Source organism: Alternaria metachromatica (genome assembly GCF_023757995.1).
Source record: "Alternaria metachromatica strain BMP 0045 chromosome Unknown scaffold_3, whole genome shotgun sequence".
Taxonomy (NCBI): domain Eukaryota; kingdom Fungi; phylum Ascomycota; class Dothideomycetes; order Pleosporales; family Pleosporaceae; genus Alternaria; species Alternaria metachromatica.
The window spans coordinates 1,830,168-1,848,538 of NW_026055494.1; the positions used below are offsets into that span (position 1 = coordinate 1,830,168).

The 18,371-nt window shown below is 51.7% G+C and overlaps 8 protein-coding genes across 8 annotated transcripts; 4 read left to right on the plus strand and 4 right to left on the minus strand.

Moving 5' to 3' along the window:
- Nucleotides 1–182: 182 nt before the first annotated feature.
- J4E83_002247 (uncharacterized protein) lies at nt 183–1,531 on the plus strand (the record flags this gene model as incomplete). The annotated part of the gene is made up of 4 exons (XM_049329197.1): nt 183–386; nt 437–527; nt 578–908; nt 958–1,531. The coding sequence occupies 4 exons, from the start codon at nt 183–185 to the stop codon at nt 1,529–1,531; spliced, it is 1,200 nt and encodes a 399-aa protein (XP_049192169.1).
- Nucleotides 1,532–3,559: 2,028 nt separating this feature from the next.
- On the minus strand, nt 3,560–4,580 carry J4E83_002248 (uncharacterized protein; the record flags this gene model as incomplete). Its single annotated transcript, XM_049329198.1, has 2 exons — nt 3,560–4,315; nt 4,497–4,580. The coding sequence occupies 2 exons, from the start codon at nt 4,578–4,580 to the stop codon at nt 3,560–3,562; spliced, it is 840 nt and encodes a 279-aa protein (XP_049192170.1).
- An 845-nt stretch (nt 4,581–5,425) lies between these two features.
- J4E83_002249 (uncharacterized protein) lies at nt 5,426–6,770 on the plus strand (the record flags this gene model as incomplete). The annotated part of the gene is made up of 2 exons (XM_049329199.1): nt 5,426–6,197; nt 6,244–6,770. The coding sequence occupies 2 exons, from the start codon at nt 5,426–5,428 to the stop codon at nt 6,768–6,770; spliced, it is 1,299 nt and encodes a 432-aa protein (XP_049192171.1).
- A 66-nt stretch (nt 6,771–6,836) lies between these two features.
- J4E83_002250 (uncharacterized protein) lies at nt 6,837–8,398 on the minus strand (the record flags this gene model as incomplete). The annotated part of the gene is made up of 3 exons (XM_049329200.1): nt 6,837–8,128; nt 8,248–8,295; nt 8,350–8,398. 3 exons carry the CDS (start codon nt 8,396–8,398, stop codon nt 6,837–6,839), a joined length of 1,389 nt encoding a protein of 462 aa, XP_049192172.1.
- Nucleotides 8,399–8,751: 353 nt separating this feature from the next.
- J4E83_002251 (uncharacterized protein) lies at nt 8,752–10,800 on the plus strand (the record flags this gene model as incomplete). The annotated part of the gene is made up of 1 exon (XM_049329201.1): nt 8,752–10,800. One exon carries the CDS (start codon nt 8,752–8,754, stop codon nt 10,798–10,800), a length of 2,049 nt encoding a protein of 682 aa, XP_049192173.1.
- A 97-nt stretch (nt 10,801–10,897) lies between these two features.
- Nucleotides 10,898–13,324, minus strand: J4E83_002252 (uncharacterized protein; the record flags this gene model as incomplete). Its single annotated transcript, XM_049329202.1, has 1 exon — nt 10,898–13,324. One exon carries the CDS (start codon nt 13,322–13,324, stop codon nt 10,898–10,900), a length of 2,427 nt encoding a protein of 808 aa, XP_049192174.1.
- A 368-nt stretch (nt 13,325–13,692) lies between these two features.
- J4E83_002253 (uncharacterized protein) lies at nt 13,693–15,816 on the plus strand (the record flags this gene model as incomplete). Its single annotated transcript, XM_049329203.1, has 1 exon — nt 13,693–15,816. One exon carries the CDS (start codon nt 13,693–13,695, stop codon nt 15,814–15,816), a length of 2,124 nt encoding a protein of 707 aa, XP_049192175.1.
- A 1,705-nt stretch (nt 15,817–17,521) lies between these two features.
- Nucleotides 17,522–18,034, minus strand: J4E83_002254 (uncharacterized protein; the record flags this gene model as incomplete). The annotated part of the gene is made up of 1 exon (XM_049329204.1): nt 17,522–18,034. One exon carries the CDS (start codon nt 18,032–18,034, stop codon nt 17,522–17,524), a length of 513 nt encoding a protein of 170 aa, XP_049192176.1.
- Between the last annotated feature and the right edge of the window lie 337 nt (nt 18,035–18,371).

Below are 18,371 nucleotides of genomic sequence, written 5' to 3' on the forward strand. Positions count from 1 at the left end.
AAGTCACATCGCGCTTCCCCGACAACCTCACCTGTCGGTTCCATTGTTTTCGAAACCCAACCTGAGGCATCGGTGCCCGACCACGCCCTCCCCAGGCCTCGTAATCGCGACACGCGCACGGCACGCCTACTGCAAACACTCCCCATCACGTCAGCTCTCTGAAAAGCGACTCGAGCTCAACAATGGCAACTAGAACTTCCAACGGTGCGTCTGGAGCGCAGGGCGCGCAGACTGCGGCGCAAGTGCAGCCTTGCAGATACAAGACCGGCAAGACATTGGGCGCAGGCAGCTACTCTGTAGTCAAGGAGTGCGTGCATATCGACACGGGAAGATACTATGCGGCCAAGGTCATCAACAAGCGGCTCATGGCAGGCCGAGAGCACATGGTCAGCTCAGCCTGAAGCAACTGATGAACAATGAGACTGACAGGTACCAGGTCAGGAACGAAATCGCTGTCTTGAAAAGAGTATCCATGGGCCACAGGAACATTTTGACGCTTGTCGACTACTTCGAGACTATGAACAACCGTACGTGTTAGGCTTGCCTGGGCTGAATCTCCAGCTGACCTCTACCATAGTGTACCTCGTTACCGACCTTGCGCTTGGAGGCGAACTGTTCGACCGTATCTGCCGAAAGGGCAACTACTACGAATCCGATGCTGGCGATCTGATCCGTGCGACTCTTTCTGCTGTCGCATACCTCCATGACCACGGCATCGTACATCGAGACTTGAAACCCGAGAACCTATTGTTCCGAACTCCAGAAGACAACGCTGATTTGTTGATTGCCGACTTCGGACTGTCTCGCATTATGGATGAAGAGCAATTCCATGTCCTGACGACGACCTGCGGAACACCAGGATACATGGCACCTGAGATCTTCAGAAAGACCGGGCATGGAAAACCAGTGTAAGATATACTGCGCAACTTTGCGATCCATTGCTGACTCTGCTGGTAGTGACATCTGGGCGATTGGAGTTATTACCTACTTTCTCCTCTGCGGTTACACTCCGTTCGACCGCGACTCCAACCTCGAAGAGATGCAGGCCATCTTAGTCGCAGACTACTCCTTCACACCCTTGGAATACTGGAGAGGTGTCTCCCTTACTGCCCGCGAGTTCATCCGCCGTTGCTTGACCGTCGACCCCGCCGCCCGCATGACAGCCCACGAAGCGCTCTCACATCCTTGGATCACCGAGCTGGGCAAGAACAACGCCGATGGAGAGGAGGATCTACTGCCCACTGTCAAGAAGAACTTCAATGCGCGCCGCACACTACACGCAGCTATCGACACGATTCGCGCCATCAACCAGCTGAGAGCAGGTGGTGCTGCTGGCATGATGGATGGCCAGCGATCCGCTGAACCACGGAGAGGAGCCCCTCATGCCAACATTCCTCAACCCGCGGAGGAGCCTGATGACCCTATGGAGATCGACAGCAGAGGAAACGGCCACGGCCAGACTGAAGAGATGATACAGGAGCAAGAGCGGAGGATTAGAGAGACTCAGCAAGGCCTATGGGGTAAGCGATGATGAGCGTCATCTACCATCTCAACGTCAATTCTTTTCTCAGCACACGTTTTAGAGTGGATGTATTTGGCCCTCAGCGGAATCTCCTTTCGATCACATTTCATGTTCACATTAGCGAAGGCTGGCGCTGAAGCCCTTCTCTCTGCGAATTGGTTTTGAGCAGCTCATTATAAACAATGGTACCGATTCAACAGCACGCAAACTCTTCAACGACGTGGTCTACATACATACAGCATGCATTCGCGTCCGAACTTTCGATCCCCAAAGCCATGATCTGTTACGCCTTTCTCTTGAACAAACCTTCGGTTGACAGACGGAGAGTACCTAGATGCTGTATACCAGACCTACGTCAGCTCTGACCTCGTCCTTACACAACAACTCCCAGCCTCGATCCCAGTCGTCCAGCCCCTCACCCCACTTCAACTTTAGCATTCCCAAGTCTCTGGCCCGCGCCCAGAATGCCTCAAAAGTCGTATACAAATCCTTGAAGTATTGTTCTACAGCCACCTCAATGCCCTTTTCTTGCAACAAGCTTGCATTGACTATGTTCAACGAAGCTCTGTCGGCGAGGCGTTGCGCTGCTTTTTCTGGGTCTTGAGGCGCGACTTCACCACCGACTGTCACCAGCGTGAAAGGAATATTGGGTGCTAAAGAAGACAGCGCAGACCGCCAATTTCCGTTTGCTCCGGGGCGAGCGCCGAAGTCGAAGAGTAGGGTACGTGATGTACCAGAAATCTTGATTTGATTGACCGTGTCGTCGAAGTCGTCGTAGAGAACGACGGTGTCGTACCACCCCGTTTTCTTGATCGCGTCGATAGAGGCTTTCGAACCAACTCCGATGATGCGATTAGGTTGATGATCAACGGGCCGACAGTTTCGGAGCGCATACGCAAAGCAAGAAGCTGTTTTTCCACTCGCATTCAACAAGACAACCGTAGCACCTCCCAGATCGGCGTCATCAGCGCTCCACTCCCCGTTTCCCGTGGGATGCATTCTCCTCTTTTGGCTTTCCTCTTCGTCTCCCTGCCAGGCAAAGATATAGTGGCAAAGGTTGTGGCCAACAGTAAACGGGCCCATCATCAACGCTACCCAACCCAATTGATCTCTTTCCTCCATCTCGCCAGCGGATTGTGGAAGTGGACCGCAAACACGATACCGGTTATACAGCTTCCACAAATGCTGTCTATGCGCATCTACTACAACAATCTGATCCTGAATCACACTTCCATCTCGTGCATCTCTAGCTCTTTCTACAGTCACGTCCTCCCACTCGGTACTGCTCGGTAGATACCCGTATACGCTCATCCCTTTGCTGATTCCTTCGACCGTGCTTTCTAGTATCTCAGCGTAGCCCCATGCGGCCACGCGACCGTATTTGGTAGGGTCTTTGTACGGTGGTGGTATTGTAGAAGGAAGCGGATATGTGTCGTACCAACCCATTAGGTGACCTATGCGTGCGTAGGAGAGGTTGTTTGTTGTAAGGCTGAGGATTTTGGTACGGAGGCGGAGAGAGGAGGGCGGAAGTGGGGTAAGGGGTTTGGGAGCGAGGGGAACGAGATGGTGGTTTGTGTAGTTTGCAAGGGACAGGATGTGTGTAGCTGGCTGGGTAAATGGTGTTGCGGAAGACATATTGTTGACAGGTCTCATGGTGAGCTAACTAAGATTACAGCTGTCTTTTGGAGTATTGATGGGCAGATTGTGGAGAGCGCTGTCGGTGTAGGTATGGAAGCATGTTTGCAACATCCTCAGTATCGTATATATCACTTCAACACGCGTTGGTCAAGACAAGGCTTATCGGAAACATTACTCAGTTTCCTGTGACTCACATAGCCATCCACCCGAGGAACCCCTTACGGGCGTAACAGTCGATTAGAAGCGAGATATAGATGATGTCTAACCAATTGATGAATCCCCATGCTTACGGCCAAGAATATTGCGGGGCTCAAAAGGGCGTTCTGCTCTAACCAATCCGGGTTGGCAGTGGCATGCTTGCATGAGAACCACCACTCCTTGCGCCTTTCTCTGATCCTTCTATGCAAAGTTGTTATCCGTGTGCGTTCCTTCGGTGCCATTCTCCCGTTTTTCATTCTTCTTATCTCCGTCAACGACCCTGCCACCCGCTTTCCGTCTACTTTGGACCAATGCCTTAATTAGTGCGACTGTAGCTTCCCATCCTTCTCTCAGCTTGTCCGCACTATCACTTAGATCGGGTACGTGGAGGAACACGACAGGCCTCTCGTCTTGCTTGATACCGAAGTAGTGCGCTAGGCTGTTGTAGTAGATGAAGCCACACAAGAAGTTTCCAGCATCGTTACTAATCCGTACGTCGGGGCATCCTTCGTCGGTCGTAGTGCCATCAACAGATGTGTACCCCAGATTGGCTTTCCAGTGTGCAAGGACCTCGGATGTATCAAAGCTAGTGTTCAGCTTGGGCGGATACTTTGAAGATGGAAAGTGCTTTTCCATTTCAGAATCGTCGAACCGTTGGCCATCTACGTCAGGAATCTTCCCATATCCACGCCCTTGAGACCCTTGCTCGATGGCGAAGTATTTCCGTCCAGCTGCTAGGCCGATGTGCAGCACGACATCTGGAGGAGGGTAGAGAGGGTTGGCTGGTGGAAGGAGCTCGGGAACGAGATTGACGACATTATTGTATGCCACGCGTATAGGCTCGTAGTGAACGTGTATGTTTATCGGCGTTTGGTTCTTGGGTGACTTTGGTATCAGGGCCGGAAGTGTAGACGCAATCTCCCAAGAAGAGTTCTTTGGGAACTTCTCTAGAAAGGGCTAGGTTTACGTTAGTCATTTTCTTGAATCCACCCAACCGTCTGGCTGGAAACATGTCGATGAGGCAGATCAAGGCATGCTCTGGAACACCGGAATGTGAGAAAGTTGATCCAGGTCTCACTTAGACATGATTGGGGGGCCTTGAATTGATTATCGGCACAGGAAAGAGATTAAAACTTACTCCAAAACCCGTAACTAAGACTGTGACTGGCTTCTCCCCCTCTTCACTCGGAGGCTGTGGAGCAGCGTAGGATGTGGGCGGCATCGATGATCGGACTTAGCGGGAATTAGAGGTACTAAACGCAATAAACCAGGCAGTGTTGAGGATGAACTATTACGACGTTAGTACCTGCAGCGGGTGTTTTTGTGTCAGTGGGTCGAGAAGGGTATTGCCTGTAATGATGATGTACAAAAGAGCGACCTGATGACGGCATAGAGGCTAGGACGAAGGTCACGTTTACACCTGCCTAGGAAGGGCTTCACACACACGCGAACAGCAACTTACGATTATCGGAAATTCCAGATGGGTCAGGGATGCACGCCCATTGCAGATCGCGCTTTCAGAAGGCATCGTGGCCAGGTCGTGTTCGGCACTCGGTTAGGTCGAAGCGGCATCTTGGTCTTCCAAATGGTCTAGCGCCAGCCAGAATCCCTGAGGCCGTCGCGCGATGCCTCAACCGCCGACTTTGTTCCCGAATGCTTACCCCACATGTTTACCTTCCAGACCCCACATAGCAGCGCGTCGCCTATCGCCACCAGAGGCTTGCTCTCTCGGATGGGGTGTTCTGCAACGCGCTCGGTATCGGGTAGTGCACTTGCTAATATGACGCGTATGCCGTCGCGTGTTAGCAAGTGGATGATTTGTTATTTGGGTGCTGCAGGGCTATTGCATAAGTCCGCAGTCAATGACGTTGAGTGAGCTGTCGTCTCTCATCGTCCCGAGGTCGGTGTGACTTTCGGATCAGAACCAAGGTAAGTGCGCATAGCGGTGATTGGCAAGCGTCAAGTTCTCTTTCCATTGCACGATGCAGTCGCGTCGTTGATATCAAGCTAACAGCACACTGAAAGATAGTTCCCTCAACTGCACGCCTATACACTCGGGACATCGCAATGGCTTCCACGGGCTCCTCTTCGAAATCTTACTCGATCGCCGTAGTAGGCGGTGGGATATCCGGCCTCTGCCTCGCAATAGGCCTCCTCCAGTACGATATCCCGCTTACGATTTACGAAGCCGCACCACACTTTGGCGAAATTGGTGCTGGGGTCGCGTTCGGACCTAATGCTGGCCGTGCCATGGAGCTCCTGTCTCCCAAGATATATCAGGCTTTCTTGAAATGCAAGACGGGCAATGCGGACAATTCCAAGTCCGACTCATGGTTCACGATACGGGTGGGTGATGCTAGGAAAGAGGACAAGGAAGGCTATGTGAGGGAAGGCAAGAAGGTCGGCGATGCCCTGTTCGATGTGCCTATGCACTCGGGCGGAGGGCGCGGCGGCGTGTACAGAGCTCACTTCCTTGACGAACTTGTCAAAGAGGTACCTGACGGTGTTGCCAAATTCGATAAGAGACTTGTAGAGCTGGGCGAGGCTCAAGATGGCTCTGGAGATGTGGTGCTCACGTTCGCTGACGGTTCCACCGCACAACACAGCGCTATAATTGGATGCGATGGCATCAAGTCTTTAACGCGAAAGTGGCTAGTTGGGAGAGATAATCCTGCTTCTAAGGCTGTATTCTCTGGAAAGTACGCCTATCGAGGGCTGATACCTATGGATGAAGCTGTGGACCTGCTGGGTGATGATGCAGCGCGGAACAGCCAGATGTATCTTGGATACCATGGCCACTTGCTCACCTTTCCAATTGCGCATGGCAAAACGATGAACGGTAAGACTAGTCATCGTCTAAAGTGATGTCATGCTAACAGCCACAGTGGTTGCATTTAGTTCTCGCGATACCTGGGAAGACGAGAAGTGGGTTGTGGCCACATCGAAACAGGATATGGAAGACGACTTCCAAGGCTGGGGCCCACATGTCACGAAGATTGTCAAGGCAATGCAGAAGCCAGACATCTGGGCGCTGTTCGAGCATCCACCCTGCGACACATACACCAAGGGCCGCGTTTGCTTGCTTGGAGATGCAGCGCACGCGACCACGCCTCACCAAGGGGCTGGTGCCGGCCAGTGTATAGAAGACTCTTACATCCTCGCCAATCTGGTCAAGGATGCGAACGACGTCAATGGTTTGCAGCGAGCATTCAGCGCCTTCGATCAAGTCAGACGAGAGAGGACGCAGAAGATCGTGAAAACAAGCCACGAAGCTGGTCAAATGTATGAATTCGAACTGTTCGGGGACGACCTTGACAAAATTGAGGAAAGCTATAAGCATAGAATGCGATGGATCTGGGACATTGACTTAGAGGCGCAATTGGAGCAAGCGCAGCAGATTATGAAACAATGAAATTGAGACATGTTCCCCAGGTTATACTCCCGTCGACAAGTCTCGATGCTCGACAAAGCCTCGTGTCTAATCGATGACATCATCTCTCAGAGCAAAGATCTGCTTCAGCACTTCGTCTGTCTTGGCACCAATCCCGTTGTGATACATTGTGTTCGTGATGAAAGTCTTGCAGCCTTTGATGGTATTCGCCGTCTCCATACTCAGGTCGAGGTCAACGTACATGTCGTCCATGTAGACTGCAGCATAGGCCGGTATCTCGTTCTTTCTCAACTGCTCTTTGTCGTACAGTTGCGGCCAATCTTTCTCTTCAGCTAAGAGGTTACCAACAGTCTTGAGCTTAGCGAGCTCCGGGTAAACATCGAACATGAAAGGGTAGATCATCTCGCCTGTGAAGTAGACAGGCTCATCTCCATCTACGCGCGAGAGTGAGAACTCAGGATATTTCGGGAGTAGGCGCTCCGCCGACCAATTCGAGGCCTGGCCTTGACAGTAGATGGGTTCATGGAGGAGAGCATAGATGACGTTAGAGTCCCAGCTCTGCGCAGCCTCCAATGCGAGTACAGTAGGTCGTGTAAGATGTCCGAACTGGGTCAAATCGGTATCGGCGCGAAGCACAAACTCGTGGACGTCATCGAAGCCTCCGTGCTTGCCAAAGTAGATTCCCAGTTGTAGAAAGCGACGTGCAGAGAGATGGCCTTCGCCGCCTTGTACGCGCACCGTAGTATCTCCGAAACGTGAGAGAAGCTTGACAATGCGTTTGACGCGGTCGACATCTTCAGGATACTTCGCGTAGTATCCCTCATTTCTGCTCTTGACACGCGCATAAAGCCGCTCGTAAACTTCATCAGGCCCGTCTCTGAGAGGTGGCAGGCCGCCGAACAGGAACGCCTCTTTGACTCCTTCAGGGAAGAAAGACAGATAGTTCAAGCAGCAGAAGCCGCCGAAGCTCTGACCCATGATACTCCATTTCTTCTTCTCTTCAGGATAGTCTTCTGTCAGGGCTTTCCTTACAGCCTCACAGTCTTTGACGATACTATCAGCCCTGAAACTCTTCATATACTCTGCTTGTACCTTCTCATCGCCTCTCAATTGTAGACTTGACTGGCTGATGGCAGTTGAGAGTCCAGTGCCACGTTGATCCAGCATGAGCACTTGGTAGCCTTTTTCGAGAATGGTCTGAGTCCAGGATACCTTCTCGGGACTACGACATTCGAAGCCCGGGCCGCCCTGTAAGTAGACGAGCCATGGGAGTTGAGTTTTCGCGCGATCGAGGTGTGAAGTGGGTGTGTAGTCTGCAGGCTTCTCGGCTTTCAGAGCCGAGCGAGCGAAGAGTTGGATTGTTCCTGCTGAAGGGTTCGCTTCGAGATGGAACTGTCAGCACAATCTTTGTCATCGCTCAATTTTCGGATCAGTTGCCTTATTCAAGGCCATAAGTTTCAGATTCATCTGTTGTCTAATGAATGAGAGGACTGCATACAGTAATCTCTGGGTACCTGGAAGAAGTGCTCCGTTATCCGGAGCTTGCCTATCTGTAATTAGCCATGAGTCGTTGTAGATGAAACAGAAACAACGTAATTACCAGGCACCAAGTGACTTCTCTGCTCGAGGATCTTTGCTGCTTGTATCATGTTTGTAGTTGAACAAGTGTCGGGTGCAAGGTGGGGAGTGAATGTATACGGTCTTATCGATAAGGCCCCAACTCCGTAGTGCCTGCTCCGAAGGATTGGCGATATTGAAGGCGCTGCGCGCGACAACCCGCAACCGTAAGTTTGCGCTTAATCGTTACAATAATTAAGATTCAAACACTCTAGCCTTGGTCGACCCGTCATTCGCATCACTAGGAACAAGGTGGTGTATCATCAACGTCGGCGCTGGGAAAATTTACAACTGAGGGGCAAACGCGGAGAACTTTCCACCGCAGACCGAGTAGTCACCACACTGCCTCTACACAACTGCGTCGTCTCGTTTTCGAATCTGAAACATGGCTAAAGATAAGAAGAAGGCGGCAGCGGGAGGCAAAGCAGCAGCTAAGGCTGCAAAGGCTGCTAAGCAAGAGAAGAAGGCAGGCAAGAAAGACAAAAAGGTTGCATCCAAAACACAGGAAGTCGACTCTGATGCGGAAGATGTTGACCTGGATGATATCTTAGCCCAATATGCAAAAGAGCAGGAACAACACCATGCTATCACCGAAATACCCGCTGAGCCGCCGTCTGCCCGAACTTCGAGCACCCTCCTCGCCAATCCAGCGAACGAGAATGAGATCTTCTTGTTCGGAGGCGAATACTTCAACGGAGCCACCGCCAAGTTCTTCAACGATCTCATGATTTACAACGTCAAGCAGGATTCTTGGAAGCAGGTCACAAGTCCGAACTCACCACTTCCTCGATCTGGACACGCTTGGTGTCGCGCTGCCAACACGAAAGAAATCTACCTGTTTGGTGGAGAGTTCAGCTCTCCGAAGCAAGGGACCTTCTATCACTACAACGACTTCTGGAAGCTCGATCCGGTCTCTCGAGAATGGACGCGCATGGAGGGAAAGAGCAAGACCGCTGCCCCACCAGCACGGAGTGGACATCGCATGGTTGGCTTCAAACAGTACATCATCTTATTTGGAGGTTTCCAGGATACGTCTGCGACTACCAAATACTTGAATGATCTTTGGATCTACGACTGCGTCAACTTCTCATGGCACACGCCAAAACTGCAAGCAGCTCGCGCAGTACCAGATGCACGATCGAGTTTCAGTTTGTTGCCGCACGAGCAAGGCGCAGTCATCTATGGCGGTTACTCTCGTGTCAAGACGCAAGCTGGTGGCAAGCAACAGCAACAAGGCAAGGGCAAGAAGAGCAGCAGTGGCGGTCCGGCATCGCGCATGGTGCTAAAGCCTAAGGTTCACGACGACACCTGGTTCATACGTATCACACCACCACCTGCTGATCAACCATCCACTACCCTTCCAACTGTGTCTTGGGAGAAGCGTAAGAAGCCCGCGAATGCGCCAAACCCACCACGTGCAGGTGCGACAATGGCTTACCACAAGGGTCGCGGTGTTCTTTTCGGTGGTGTGCATGATGTAGAAGAGAGTGAAGAGGGCATTGACTCTGAGTTCTTCAATCAGCTGTTCATCTGGAATGTCGAGCGCAACCGATATATGCCACTCACTCTACGTCGGCCGAAGCTGAACGCAAACAAAAAGGCTGCACAGCAAGCGAACATCAGCCGACGGGATCGTGGCAAGGCCGCAGAAGAAGAGCTGTTAGCTAATCTCAAGGTTCTCGAAATGAAAGCCGGTGTAGTTACAGATGCGGATTCTGACGACGAAGCGAAGAAAGCGAAGGAAGAGGAAGAAGAGGAAGAGGCACGTCCAGAGAAGCCGAAGATATTCGAGTTCCCACATCCACGTTTCAACGCCGCACTTACGGTTCAAGCTGATACACTCTATATCTACGGTGGTACCTACGAGAAAGGCGACCGCGAGTTTACCTTTGACGAACTCTGGTCTGTCAATCTCAACCATCTGGATGGTGTCACCGAAATCTTCAAGCGCGAGCTCGAAGACTGGCAAGGCAGTGAGGATGAAGCCGACTCGGACGAAGAAGACGAGGAAGACTCTGAGGACGATGAAGAAGGTGAGGATGACGACAAGTCTGTATCGACAGCACCCACGAGTGTCACAGAATCCCCTGCCGTTGCACCCATTCACTCCGAAGACCTTGGTCCTCAGGAAGAGATATCCGCGCTCACCGACACGCTTCCACATCCCCGTCCCTTCGAATCCTTGCGCGACTTTTACGCGCGCACTTCAGAGCAGTGGCAGAACATCATCCTGGAAGAGTTGGATAGGAAGGGAAAGACCGCAGAGAAGAGTCCGAAAGAAGTCAAGAAGATGGCATTCGAGAGGGCAGAGGAGAAGTGGTGGGATTGCAGGGAGGAGATTCGTGCGCTTGAAGATGAACAGGAGGCAGCGGGCATCGGTGAGGTCGTTAGTCTGGCGGATAAGGAAGGCGCTGGAGTGGGGAGGAGAAGATAGTACCAGAGACGAGCTTGCGGAAGTTGAAGCTTGGCATGTACATATATTGCTCAAGAACAAAAGTCTAGTTGAAGAAATAAAAACGCTATCGCCTAATTTACATGATGGCTTCAACTACTTCAGACACCCAGTCTAGCTGGACTGAACTGACACGCTTCGCCCACGCCTTGCCAGTAAATACAAACTCGTTAAACACGATAGCCTCCAACTTCTTTCCAAACAGCACTGAGCTGGGATGAATCGCTACCGTTTGGTTACCGATCATCGTCTTGTAGCTACCATCTGGCATCAATCTCGCTGTATTGGAGATGAAGCCGCGCAGCATGCATGCCAATATGGCTTGACTCCTAGCTTCCGAAGGTGCATTATCGGACTCTTCGTCGTCAGCCGAAAGCAGCTTCTGCTGTCTACACTGTTCCCTCAGTTGTTTCCTGATGTTCATTACATTCTCCATTGCGCGGTGGGATACGTAGTGCTTGTCACACCAAGCGCGACGCTGTGACTTCAGTTCGGCGGCGTATCTCTGAACAGTAATGAGAAGTGTGAGGTGATCGCCTTCTCGACGATATAGCTCACGCCGGACTTCCTCTGCCTCTTCCTTGCGCTCTTCGGTGACAAGATTCAGGAAGACCTCTTCGACGCTGAGTGCGGATATGATATCGATCACGTCGAGTAGGCAGTCGCGCTCTGGCTTTGCTGCTTCGACTAGCACTCGGCCTAGCGTGGGCGTGAGCGGGAACTTGGCAATCTTGAGACCAATGTCGCTGATTTCACCGGTGTCTGTCAACGCTTGCAAGTGCAGTAGTTGCAGAAGAGCCTTCTCTAGAGCTTCTCGTGGTGGCCGATCAAGGAATGGAAAGCCGAGTACGTCATCGACACCTCGCGCCTTCATTGTCAGAATAGCCTGACTGAGGTCGCAACGCAGAATCTCGGGCGTGGTACGTTCTTCCATAGTTTCGTAACCGTTTTCAGTATACAACCGATAACACTGGCCAGGTGCTTCACGACCAGCTCGACCTTTGCGTTGGATAGCTGCAGACTTGGAGATTGGCTTCACAAGCAGCGATTCGAGACCTAGGCGACTGCGAAATTGCTTTATCTTCGATTTTCCGCAGTCAATCACAAAGCGGACGCCAGGGACAGTGACTGATGTTTCGGCGATGTTTGTTGCGAGGATGACGCGGCGCGTGCGATAGGGCGTTGGCTGGAAGATGCGCTGTTGGGCGTGTTGTGGAAGGGCGGCGAAAAGAGGTAGCGCAAGAAGTTTAGGGATGTCGTCGTCCATATTTTCAGCATAGTCGTTGATGAGCTTTTCGAGTCCCTCGATAGTATCTTGACCTGTAAGAAAGACCAGTATGTCGCCTGGCAGAGGCTCCTTGTAATGTATTTGGAAGACGAGCTTGAGAGCTGCTTCGACCCAGTCCTGTGTTGGTTGCGGCAAGTATACTGTTTTGACGGGGTATTGTCGCCCCTCTACAAAGCATGTCGAAACGTTTCCTTTACTTTCCGTAGTAGGTTTCGCGATCGCCTTCTCGGTGTTCGACACAGGCTGACTGTCTCCGAAGAACTTGACAAGACTTTCCACGTCTGCCGTAGCACTCATTACTACGACTTTGAGCGGATGCTTCCTCGCCACGCTACCTTCTTTAGCGGATAACAGGTTGCGTAAGAACCCAAGAATCAAGTCGACATTTACACTTCTTTCGTGGACCTCATCTACTACAACCGCGCTGTACTGCAACATGTTGGGATCTCTGAGCATCTCTTGAAGCAGCATACCCTCCGTCAGAAACTTGACTTTGGTGTGCTTTCCAGCCGCAGTGTCGAAACGAACGCTGTATCCAACCTTGGCAGTAGGGCCTTTGTCGCCAAGTAAGCTACCCATCTCATCCGCGACGCGTCGTGCCAGGGAGATCGCCGCCACTCTTCGAGGTTGCGTGATCGCTATACACCCGGTACACCAGGACTCATTGGCCAAAAATTGCGGCACTTGTGTCGATTTTCCGGAACCAGTCTCTCCGGTCAGCACGAGGACGTTGTTTCTTTGCAGAGCTGCTCTGATGATGTCCGCTTGAGGCCATATTGGAAGAGACTTGCGGACAAGCCGCAACTCATCACGCTTCTGAATGACATGCGACGGCACTCTTAAGTCTTGTTGAGAGGTACGAGGTCTGTCGGCCTGTTGGTTCTTTGGTCGAGCTTGTTGTCCGGGGTTTGGTTGAGGTTTGATAGGTTGAGGTGCATCTAATTTCGTGCGCTTGTGGGCCTCTGCTTGCCGCGCAACTGGAGTTTCGACAACACTTTCCGTTCGTTTGGGCTCGGCGACGGGCTTAGGGTGCTCTGCAGTAGAACTGGGGGTGTCATCATCGGAATGGTCGAACTTGATCAACACGCCGGCTCCCTTCTTGCCACTCCAGCCATCTTTCGCTGGCTGAACTCTCTTTCTCTTCTTGCCTTTCTTCAGTTCCACGGGGAGGTCCTTCGCGCTGTCAACTTTTGGTTCGCTGCTCTTTCCGTTGGACATCTTCGTTGTTGCGATTGGAACCCGCGTTTCACGTTGCCAAAACTTTTCCGCTCTTCCCAAGATCGTTATCGATAAGCCTACTAGCGTGCTACGCGCGTGCACGTGCCGGTGGTCCACAGCCCCACCTGGGCACATTCTCGGTTGCGCACATCACCGGTTGATCACTCATCGCATTGCTGATGTGTAGCAGGACGTGATTGTTTCTCATCGTGTTCGGTGGTATTTATCCCGACGCTATGCAATCAAAGGTTGACCCCGCCGCTGGGGACGATCAACCGGGGACTTAATCAAAGTAGGGCGGGAGAGGATGCCGTCATAAGCTATATAAAGACGAGCGGGTAGAAGCGTTGCTAACGAATCACGAAGCCATGATGTTTCCACTGCGACTGGGGAAGTGGGCCAAAGTTCTATATTTACTCTCTCTCACATCGCCTGTCGTGGAGAGCAAAATCGATCGCAAGTCGATTGTCCAGCAGTATAATATCAAGCTCAGCCAATCGAACCCATACAGCCCGGTTCAGGTTGGCAACGGAAACTTCGCGTTCGGTGTAGACATTACCGGACTCCAGACCTTTCTGCCGCACAATACTCTTTCATCCTGGGGATGGCACAACCAATCTCTGCCAACGACACCAAATCAAACGCTTCCATCAGACTACACCGGTGTTGACTGGTGGACCCACGATCGCCTCGTCAACTATGCGCAGCCCAACCCAGAACAGAAGGACATCAGTCAATGGATGATTGCGAACCCACATCGTATTAATTTGGGAAGAGTTGGACTGTGGTTCGGCGGCATCGCAGGAGGGAACGTCACCGAAGACCTACTTGCTGGTAAAGAGCAGGTGCTGGAGCTCTGGGAAGGTGTCATCAAATCCACTTTCTTTATCAACGGAGAAAAGGTTGTGGTGACAACTGTTGCAAGTCCGGAAACGGACACTATCGCTGTAGACATATCGTCCAGCCTAGTGAGGACTGCAGGACTGGGCGCTTTCTTCGATTTCCCGTATGCGACTGGGAAAAATAAGTTCGACGCACCATTTGTTGGTCTCTTCAACGCTACTTCCAACCATTCCACGACGGATGAATACAGGAACAAAGGTGCGACAATCACGCATGTACTAGATGCAACAACATATACGGCCGATATCGCTTGGGAAGGTTATGCCCGCCTCTCGCGCCTGCACAGAAACGAGCACAAATACATCCTAGCCGCCAGTCAGAGATCTGAGACGCTCTCTTTCACTGTTACATACGCTCCTTGGGTGGCCAATGTCTCTTACACTGCAGAGTCAGTCAAGCAAAAGTCACAAAGCTGGTGGGCAGACTACTGGTCGACTGGTGCATTCGTGTCACTTCCATCGGCCAACAATGCCTCTGCGAATGAGCTACAGCGTCGCACAATCCTTTCTCAGTATCTTCTCGCGGTCAACGGGGCTGGTAAAGATCCCCCACAAGAGTCTGGCTTGGTGAACAATGGATGGTACGGCAAATTTCACCTGGAAATGGTCTTCTGGCATCTAGCCCATTGGATGTTCTGGGAGAAATGGGACCTCTATGATCGCAGTATCGGCGTCTATGAGCGCTTTCTACCCAGCAGCTTCGAACGGGCTGAAAAGCAAGGATACGAAGGCGCGCGCCTCGGCAAGATGAGTGACCCAAGCGGTCGATCTGCGCCAGGCGAGATCAACAGCCTACTCATCTGGCAACAACCGCATCCCATGTACTTCGCCGAGATGGAATACCGATCTTTCCCGACCGAAAAGACTCTCGAGAAATGGGATGAGGTTCTGACAGGCGTGGCGGACTTCATGGCCAGTTATGCCTTCTGGAATTCCACAACGAATCAATACGATCTTGGGCCGCCCATGTATCCAGTCTCTGAGAATACTAATCCCAACGAGACGATTAATCCGACGTTCGAGCTAGCGTACTGGCGCTTTGGTCTCGACGTAGCGTCGAAGTGGCAAGCGCGGCAAAACAAATCTACTCCGGAGTCCTGGGTACACGTACGAGACAACCTAGCGCCTTTCCCCATTGAAGAGAACGCGTATGTGACGTATGAGGGTATACCAAATATGTGGACTACCCCCGAATATACGGAAGATCATCCAGGACTTCTGGGTATATATGGCTGGTTGCCCCCAGACACTCGCGTGAACATGACAATCTTCAACAACACCATCACCAAAGTACATGAGACCTGGAACTTTCCCTTTTCTTACGGCTGGGATTTCCCGTTGCTGGCAATCACTGAAGCTAGGAGAGGAGATGCGGAACGCGCTGTTAGTCAGTTGCTTGACGTGAACAATGCTTTTGATGAAGTAGGAATGCCAGAGGGGGGAACAAGAGTGCCTACGCCGTATTTTCCGAGCTCAGCGGGCTTACTGCTTGCGGTGGGGATGATGTGTGGTGGCTGGGATGGGTATAAAGGGCCAGTATGGCCGTCGCACTGGGATGTAGAGTGTGAGGGTTTTACGCGGGCCATGTAGGGTGATTGCTGAAACATATCATTCATACACCGCGAGTATTCCTAAACGTCGTTCTCTTCATCCCTTTCCTCTTCACTATCCGCTTCTGGAAACTCCCCCATCTCTATGAGGACGTTTGCGAGAGCAACACCCTGTTGATCTAGAAGTGAAACGCCCAGGTCTAGCATTTTCTTCACATTATACCTAAACCTCTTCCAGGTTTCCATCCTTCTCGTGTCCGCCACTTTCATCTTCTCTCGCCAGAGAAATGGCTTTCTTTCGAGATCGTCGTTGATTGAACACATGCGAATGGCATGTAACTTCCTGTCCGGCGGCAACGACCCGACGACCTGAAGCAATGACTCTAGAGTTTGAACTCCGTAACCAATATTCTCTGGAAACCGACGAAGCACAATCTGAGTGACTGATACAGGGACATCACAGAGAGGCCCTGTGGCATCGAAAGTATCAAATACTTCCAGAGAGGATGTGTGATCAAAGACCTCGGACATGTTGGCCAGTTGGCTATCGTCAAATTGCAGCATTCTCAAGCCGGCACCGTACTTTGCCATGAAAGCAGGCAGATTACTCAATTTCCTCCAGCTATCGTGCGGCTTCCGGATTGCAAAAGCTGAAAGCTTGGGCATAGCCGAGTGTGTGAGCCAGCCTATTAGCTCATTAGTGGCGTACTCTGCATCCAGCTCGACCAAGCGCAGATGAGGGAACTCAGATGATTCAACATCGTCCAAGCCGCGCGTCCGGCCTCTAACCCCCAGGTGGAGGTCTCTGAGGGCTGTGCAATGTTTTAAAAGAGAAAGCGCTTCCTGAATACGGATGAGGCGACGTCCAATGATTATATACAGCTTTGTAAGTTGTGGGCCGTGAGAGTGTACAATAGCTGCGATTTGCGGACGCTGGAGATCAAAACGACAAAACAATTCGCTTAAGTTCGTCATGCGGGAGAGCAGAGTGGGCAATGCAGCTTGCAACGCCATCAAGGCTGGCTCAGTAGGGCTTACGCCCTCATCTCTTTGGATCCAGAATGAGCGCACCCAAGAAGCTTTCGGCGCATCGGAGTCGATAGGATGGTCAAGAAGATGGGCCAAAGCTGTGACGCGGTTGGATGCTAGATAGTTGTTGCCGTCGATCGACAGATGGCGGTAGACAAGTGGCTCTACCAAGTCCTGCGAGAGGTCAGATAAGAAGAACGTGGGTTAATTCGGGATTGGTTGTACCTTCCACGACTTGCACACATATTGCAGTCTCTGTAGATCACATGTTCGTTCTCTTCTATACTTGAGAGACTGGTTGAAAATGTGGGTGTCGTAAGTGACCACATGCTCGAATATGGTGAGCCATAGTTCGGTGGGTAAAGCGGGTAAGGCTCGATGCTCAATTAGCCGTCCAGGGGTTATGTCCATGATGCGATCGAAGTGAATTAGAAGACAGGAGGGTCAGTTGGGTGACGTTGCTTGGAAGGTGGATTTGTCTCAACACAGGCTAGCGCAGATCTGGTTAGACAGACCCCCGAGATCAGGCGAGCCGGGCTTGCATGTCATTACATCTACTTGGGGGCAAATGCTAGAACACCCTGAAGCATACTACTTCTGCAATCTCCAATCCCTTCATCAGCTGCTCCGACTCCACAATTCACCTTTGCGGTGACGATGTGTGCGATACGCCACGCTTGTAAGTCCCTCTCACAGACCGCCAACCATGACTAGAGCTATGTCTCCATGAAGTCCTTCATGCTTGTTGTCCACGAGGTCATCTTTGAATTGGGTGTCCTCGCACATGCCATAAACGCTTTTGACAAGTCCAGCGTGAAGGCGAGCGGCATGTCGTCAATGTGAATAGCCCATTTCTCGTCCGCTTCTCTAACCCACACATCAACCATGAAACGCCTGCCAGGGGACCCCTCCGGAGTTCCATCGTATATAGTCTTGATTATACTGGGGCCTGGACGTAGTCGCTTGTAGAAAGGCTGGTTGAGCATGGCGTCACGGAAGACAATCAAGACGGCGTTCTTGAAGGCTGTATCCATGAGTATTTCTCCCATGACGAGGCTGTTGCTAAGCATGCAGATCTCACGGTCGAACCTCCCTGTACTCTTTGTAGCGGCAGTAGGGAATGTCTTGAAGTACAGCCAGTGGAGGTAGATCTTGAAGATAGCGGGGTCTTCGTCGACAAGAGTGACGGTGCGCGCATCAAGACGAGATGCTGCCCACTCTTTCTTCATGGCGTTGTCGAAGAACTTTGAGCTTCTCCTGATCACAGCTTTATGGACCGGAAACTTGCTTCCTTCCTTGCCAACGTCCACTGTGATGAGGTCCAAAAGGCTAAGCACTATTAATATTTCATCCTTTCTGAGAAGTGGAGAAGTCACTCGAAGGCGTCTGTCTGCAGGATTCGCCCATATTCTGACTTGAAATCGACCGCCGGTTCCTCAATCTGTCCCGACATCGCCGCAGAAGATAGTCGATCGGAGGCTGTGGTCAATTTTGTCGCAGTGTCTTGGAGGGGGAGTCGAGCGAAGATCAGGATAAATAAGGATGGCTCGAGCAGATTTTCATAGC